At 47.9% G+C, this 7,703-nt stretch overlaps 1 protein-coding gene across 1 annotated transcript in view; it reads left to right on the top strand.

The window, feature by feature from the left end:
- The first annotated feature begins 371 nt into the window (after positions 1-371).
- The window catches only part of LOC103211293 (zinc finger protein 577-like), a 20,186-nt gene continuing 12,854 nt past the window's right edge, over positions 372-7,703 (top strand). The window contains exon 1 of the mRNA XM_007957236.1: positions 372-401. Coding sequence (XP_007955427.1) covers positions 372-401 — 30 coding nt within the window. The remainder of the gene's footprint in view (positions 402-7,703) is intronic.

Genomic DNA, 7,703 nt, shown 5'->3' with positions numbered 1-7,703 from the left:
GCCCCTCGCCGGCCCCCGTAGGCGACTAGGCTGACGCGTGAGCGGTCGGAAAGCTGTAGCAATTCACGGAAGTAAGTGCAACTTTTAGAGACTCTTCATGGTTCAGGAAAAAAAAAAAAAAAACAGGTAAGTGTGTGTTTTGTCCTTGGAAGGGGGTGAAAGATGTGTGGACGTGGAGGAGTGAGGACCGTGGAGGTCCTGAGGGGGGCGTCGGGGTGCAGATAATTGAGGGGAAGCAGGTGGGAGTCGGCGCCTTGGGCTCAGACGTGGGGGAGCGCCTCTGGCAACGATTCCGGCTGTCCCGACTGTCAGGGCTCCGGGTGTTTGCGCGTCACTCTGCTCGTACCGAGTGGAGGGGTTGTTTACGAAGGATGCGGTGCCTGGTTCGGGTTCGGAATTGCGTACGGGGCCCGGGGAAGTGGGAGGCGCATTAGTAAGGGCGTGAGGGTGGTCAGTGTCTGTGGTACCGAGGACTGTGAGGATGAAACTTTGGAAGCCCAGAGCCGCAGAGCCTCGGCTGCTGGGACAGAAGTAGGTGTCGTCCCCGGACGGTAGTTGGTTAACTCCTCACCAAGGAACGGGTCCACCACGCAGCCCAGCGGTCTGGGGCTGCTTCCTCACGTCCCTAGTTAACGTCAGGAGCTCTGGTGGGATGGTGGATAAAGCATTTGACTGCTAACCAGAAGGTCAGCAGTTCAAACCCAGCGGAAAGAAGATGGGGCGATCTACTTCCATAACGATGTACATACAGCCGAGAAACTCAGTGGGGATCCCTATGAGTCGGAATCGACTCAATGTCAGTGAGTTTGACTTTGGTTTTATAGTTGATGTGAGCCTTTGTGTGGGACACCCTGTGACCCACAGAACTTCAGATATGTGGTCACTTTATGCTTTGCTGACAGAATCGCCATTTTATGAATCATTTCTTCTCTGGCAACATGAGCTGTCTCGTAGTTTACTAGTAAGCCCCTGTGGGTCCAGTTCCCACTGGTTGTGTTAGGGATGGCATGGAGTGTGTGGAGCAGCTCCAGCCAAATATATATGTAAAAGCGTTTGACTGCTGGCAGAAAGGCTGGAGGTTCAAACCCACCTAGAAACCCCTCAGGTTTCAGGCCTGGTGGTCAGTTCTGAAAGATCAGGCCTTCAAAAATCCTATGGAACAGTTCTACCCTGCACACACAGGGTCGCCATGGGTCAGAATTAACTCGGCGGCACCTAACAAGAACAAAAACCACATGTATGTAAAATCTGCTTTTGGTTGGTTGTTAAAAAAATAAATAAAACTTATTGCCATCAAGTCCTTTCTGACTCATAGCGACCCCCGTTGGGTTTCCAAGGCTAGAAATCTTTACGGAAGTCGATTGCCCCATGTTGGTTCCTGGGGGCACATTTTCTGTTTAACATGTAATTCCTTGCATGTCCTTTCCATATGCACGATCGTGTTGTCTGAAAATAACCTTAATTTTTTGTCTGTCTTTGTAATGTTTTTGTATTATCCTTATGATGCTTTCGGAGCTCTGGTGGCATAATGCTAAGGCATTTGACTGATAACTAGGAGGCTGATGGTTCAAACCCACCAGCCACTCCTTGGAAGGAAAATGATACTACCTTGGAAATCCAAGGAGGTGTTGCTATGAGTTGGAGTTGACTTGATGGCAGTGAGTTTGGTTTTGATTTTGGTTTAAGATGCTTTGGCTTAATTCTTCAATACAAACTGGACAGGTAGGCTGGTACTTATTGATACATCTTTATTTTGTTGTTGCAAAAAGGGCATGGGGGCAGCCTCTGACCTCCTCCACCTTCCCAAGAGGGGAGGAGGATCCAAATCAACAGCCCAAGGCTGACTCCAGTGCAATGAAGGTCAGATGGGCCACCACCTTGACATTCTTCCCACTTCTGACACCAACCGTCCCTTCCACAGTACCTTCTGCTTCTCTGCTGGGTTTGATGATTTGTTGCAGTGGCTGCACAGAACTCACGGGCAATGTTGACTCTTATGGGGTTGATTAGGGAAGGAACAGGTTACAATTCAGGATCAGAAACAACTCAGGATGTGCTTCTTCAATCAAGACAGCTTCTTCTCAGCCATGCCACAGGCACACTTCTCTCTGGCCTCGTCCTCTGCCCACTCAAGCAAGTGTTCAGCTGCTCTTGTAGCTCTGCCAACAGGTGTGAAGAGAGGGACCCCGGCCTTCTTGCTCCATGTACCGGCAAGCCCACCACTTTGTCTCGTGCCATCTCTTGGTTTGGCTGCCTCTGCTGCTGCAGTCTCTCTGCCTGGTGTTGCAGCTCTTCCTGTCCCCTGGGTCAAGGTGGTCTGGTGCATGGTTCCTGGGTCCAAGGACATGCTCCACTCCTGGCTCTACTTTCTTGGTAATAGTGAATCCCCTTTTCAGCCTCTAGGAGAGCTCTTTTTATAGTGGAATGGCAAAACTGGCCAATCCCCACATTGAGACTCCATACACCTTATTTGCATGGCCCCACCCCCACCAGGGCGCCATGTACCTTGTTTATATTATTAACAAGCTGACCAATCCCTTTGGTGCGCTGCAAGAACCTCATGTTTGTGTAGTCCCACCCAGTCATCTGGTGAAAGTCACGCACACACACACAATTAGGTTTTGTTACTCAGGAGTATAAAATGTTTTGGGGCAGCAAATGAAGGGACAGTGAACACTATGGGGTCCTTGTGTTAAGATGTGTGCATTGACAGCATCTTGGCCCAGAGGGAATGTAGTACTCACGTTGAATTTTCCCTTCAGCCTACAGGTTCTGACTCCCCAGCAGCAAGAGATTCAACTGAAGGAAGGACAAAGAGCTTCCAGGTTTGGGTGTTGTCTTTTCTGGGGACAGCCTTCACCGCAGGCTAAGATATCTGAACAGAAAAGGAAAATACAGAGAGAAAGCGTCCCAGTTGCCGACCTCATCTCAAGAACAAAAGAAAATGGTCAAGGTTCGGGTGACTTCTGGTTGTTTTATGCTTTCCTTTGTTCCCTCATAAGGAGCTCTGGTGGAGTGGATAAGGCATTTGACTGCTTGCTATTCAGAAGGTCAGCAGTTCAAACCCACCAGCTGCTCCGCAGGAGGAAGATAGGGCAATCTACTTCTGTAAAGATTTACTACCTTGAAAATCCAGTGGGTGATCACCATGAGTCGGTATCTACTCAATGGCATTGGGTTTGGTGGTTTGAGTTTTGTTCCTTCATTGATTTGTAGAGTCCTATAAAATACCAGTTCAGCTCATCTCAAGAATATACGTTAGGAAATATAGGAACTGGAGAGAAATTAACTTAGACTCTGTCTTCAACATCAGGATCAAGAATATGTATGTTTCATAGGATCAACACTAAATTACTTACTTGGTTGTGGGCAGGAGTCGGTTAATGAGGACCTCAGTGTTGGGCAGAGGTAGCCCCAGTTACTAGCCATGTGGTCCTCCCCAGCATGACAACTTGCTTCATTAAAACCAGCAAGCGGAAGTTACATGTCTGCAGAAAGGGCATAGGGGTGGTGTCGTCCAACTTCCTTTAACTTCACAAGGGGGAGAGAGAACCATGATCAACAGTAGCCCAAGGCTGGTTCCTATGAGGCCAATGTCGGGTATGCCACACCCTCCAATGGTTTTCACCAGTTCTGAAACCAACCGTCCCTCCCACGACACTCTCTACTTCTCTGCTGGATTCAGTAATTTATTGCAGTGGCCACACACAACTCACAGACAGTATTCACAATTATGGAGTTTATTATAGAAGTAGCAGGTTACAGTTTAGGTTCAGGACTGCTCAGGATATAATTCTTCAATCAGGACAACTTCCCCTCCGCCATGCTCACAGGCACACCTCTCTTTGGTCCTCAGCCTCTTGGCCTGGCCTCTGCCGTGCTCGAGCAAATGTTACAAAGCTCTTTTAGCTCTGCTGGTCGGTGCACCCCACTCTAGCAGGTGGCCTCCTGCCCGAAGGCACTCAGCTTTCTTGCTCTGTGGGCTGGCAAGCCCGCTGCACTGTGTCTTGCTGGTCTCTTGGTTCCGTTGGTTCTGTTTCTCTGCTGTCTCCTCAGCACGGGGATCTTGGATCCAAGTATGCCCTCTACTCATTGCTTTTCTCTATTGATGGTGGTGAGATCCCCCTTTCCCACCTCTCCTTTTCCCGTCTAGCAGGATGGCAAAACTGACCATTCCCTATGTTATAGTTCCATACACCTTGTTTCCATGGTCTCACCCTACAAAGGTGCCATGTACCTTATTTGCATTATCAGCAAGCTCTCCAGTTCCCTTGGTGAGCCACAAAGTCCCTCACATTTGCATAGCTCTCCTCAGTCATCTGGGGGGAGTCACAAAGACCACAGCTAGAAGAGCCATATTAAGTAATTCACTGTACCACATTATGTAATATGTACACTAGCTCTCTTTTGCCATATTCTGTTGGATTGGAGGACATCATGAGGGCAGCCCCTGTGAAGGAGAGGGGACTGTTCAAGGGTGTGAATATCATCGTGGAGCTGTCTTAGAGTCTTCTGCCAGTTACTTCATTCAGTAAAAAATTACTTTTGAGTACAGAGCAATATCTTTGGCTATAACTTTGCCTTTATTCTGTTTTCTGTTTCTGAAGTTGCAGATATGTTAGACATTGTTGTTCTGTTCTGTTCTATCCTGTAAAAATGACATGGGTGTGGCGTCTGACCTCCTCTAACTTCACTATAGGTTAAGAGGGTGTGATAGTTGGAGCTGTGTGTCAACTTGGCTGGACCCCAGTTCTGTGTGGTTGTTCCCATGATGGGATCAGATGACTGTGTTCTGAGTGGCCAGTCTGCCCAAGGGGAGTTTCCCTAGGGGTGTGGCCTGCTTCCAAGATATCCAGGGACATCCTGAGAAGAGAGACATTCTTTGAGGGATTAGAACCCTGGTGTGGAAACTTCTGTGAGTGAGCAGCCCACCGCTAGGCCTGGAGATCTTGGATTCGTCTTTGTTGGCGTCAACAACCAGTGTACTGCCTGCCAGCCTTGAATTTCTCGGCCCGCTGCTCTTGCAGAAGCTAAGGCTGCTGCCAGCCCAAAGTTTCCTCCAGGGAGTTTGGACTTGCCGGCTTCTATACATTTGTGAGCCATTTTCCTAAGATAAGTTTCTCTCTCTCTCTCTCTCTCTCTCTATATATATATATATACGCTTTGTTGGTTTTTGTGTTTCTCTAGAGAACCCAATCTAACACAGAGGGTGAGTATCAACAGCAGCAGCCCAAGGCTGATTCCTATGAGGCCAAAGTCACACATACCACCACGCTCCAACCTTTTTACCAGTTCTAACATCAACTCCCTCCCACGGCACTCTCTACTTCTCTGCTGGGTGTGATATTTTGTTGTAGTGACCACACAGAACTCACCGACAGTACTCACGATTATGGGTTTTATTAGGGGAGTAGCATGCTACAGTTCAGGATCAGGAACAACTTTGGATGCAGTTGTTCGATAGCAAAGCTTCTTCTTTTTTTTTTTTATATTAATGGGCACTTTTTTTTTTTTAATTTTATTTTGATTTGGGTGAAGATTTACAGAGCAAATTCACTTTTCATACAGCAGTTCACATATACTTTGTCTCATGTCATTGACCAAAATTTACAATGCAACCGCTCCCCTCCCACTTCCTCCCCATGGTTACCTCCTCCCAATGTCCATCCCTCCATACTCTTCTGCGCCCTGAGCTGTCTCCCTGTGCATAAGCAGCCCTTCCTTCTCCCATGATTGTTCTCTCCAGGGTGTGTGTCTACTTGAGGTAAATGTTTAACTCACTTGCCTGTACTTTGTTTGGCTGGAAACCACAGGTGTGGGTTCAATCCCAGACCTGCAGGGCAGCTAGGGGCCATAGTCTCAGTGGTTTCACCAGGCTCTATTGGACCAGCAAACCTGGTCCCCACCTTCTTTTTTCTTTTTTTTGCAAAGCTTCTTAGCAGTGTCACAGGCACACCTCTTTCTGGCATCACCCTCTTGGCCCCGTGGCCCCTTGGCCTCTGCCCTGCTTGGACAAGTGTTACAAAGCTCTTATAGCTCTGCTAATAAGTGGTCAAGGAGGCACTCCAGTACTCCAACAAGCCTCTTGCCTAAAAGAACTCCAGTCTCTCACTCCATGGTCTGGGAAGCCCGCTGCTCTGTCTCATGTCAGTGTTTTGGTTCTGCTCCTTTTGCTTCCTCCACTGCTGTTTCTCTGCCCCACTCCTTCTCACCACCTCAGCTGAGGGATCTCGGGGCCAAGGACGTGCCCCACTCCTGGCTCTTCTTATTTTCATGGTGTTCAGATACCTCTTTCCACCGCTGGGATGGCTTATTTTAATCCTAATGGATGGCAAAACTGACCACTCCCCACATATACCTTATTTTCATGATCCCATCCACATAAGCTTGCCATTATGAACAAGCTCTCCAATCCCCTTGGTGGGCCACAAAGCACCTCACATTTGCACAGTCCCACCCAGTCATTTGGGGGGAGTCACAAAGACTGTGGCTAGAAGAGCCAGATGAGGAATTCACTGCATCACACGTATGGATATCTTTTTGCTTTTGTGTGTTATTTATTTTTCCCAAATCATGTAATCATCTTGTGTCTTGCTCTTCAGACTTTTTTTTTTTGTAGTTTTTTTTATCCTTTCCACATATTATACACACTTACTCACCATGTACTTTCTTGTAATTCCGACATCTGGGATCTTTTCACTGTGAATTCTGCTGTTGGCTATGAAGACTCACGTTGAACATACAAGTATATTCTGTTTTTCTGATGTCACTACATTCATGTATCTCCTGGCATATAGGTGATTAAATATACACACATACGTAGACCTGTACATACATAAACACATGTTTATACACAGATGTACAGATATGTGTGTACTTGTGTGTGTGTGTGGACAGTGTAGTGAATTACTTGGTATGGCTTTTCTAACCATGGTCTTTGTGACTCCTGCCAAATTATTGGGTGGGATCATGCAAATAAGGTGTATGGAACTCTAATGTGAGAATTGGTTAGTTCTGTCACTCTGCCAGGCTTTAAATGAGCCCTCCTAGAGGCAGGGGAGGAGCTCTGGTAGTGTAGTGGCTAAAGCACTTGACTGCTAACCAGAAGGTTGGCGGTTCAAACCCACCAGCCACTCCTCGGAAGGAAGGTTGGGAAATCCTGCTTCCGTAGTGATACTGCCTTGGAAACCAAAGGAGGGGTCGCTATGAGTCAGGGCTGACTTGACGGCACATAACAACAACAACAACAGAGGCGAGGGGGCATCTTACTGCCATCAAGAGAGAAGAGCTGGAGGTGGAGTGGAGCATGTCCTTGAACCTGAGATCCCTGTGCTGGACCTCCTTGGCAGAGATGACTGACTGAGACACCCTGGCAGAGAGATGGTGACAGTACAACCAAAAGCATGAGACAGAGCAGTAGCCTTTCCAGCCAACAGAGTGAGAAAGCTGAGTGCTCTTGGGCAGGAGGTTTTCTGGTGGAGTGGGGTGCAGCTAGGTGTACCTATCGGCAGAGCTAAAAGAGCTTTGTAACACTTGCACAAGCAGGACAAAGGCCAGGCCTGGAGGCTGAGGACCAGAGAGACCAAGGGCCAGACAGGTGTGTCTGAGGGCATAGCAGGGGGAAACTGTCCTGATTGAAGAATTGTATTCTGAGTGTGTTCCTGAACCTGAGTCGTAGCCTATTACTTCCTTAATAAACCCCA

The sequence above is a fragment of the Orycteropus afer genome, unplaced genomic scaffold (genome assembly GCF_000298275.1).
Source record: "Orycteropus afer afer isolate SDZICR_OR568_19922 unplaced genomic scaffold, OryAfe1.0 scaffold00718, whole genome shotgun sequence".
In the NCBI taxonomy this organism is placed as follows: Eukaryota; Metazoa; Chordata; class Mammalia; order Tubulidentata; family Orycteropodidae; genus Orycteropus; species Orycteropus afer.
The sequence above is the reverse complement of the archived record's forward strand: the minus strand, read 5'-3'. Positions and strand labels throughout refer to the sequence as shown.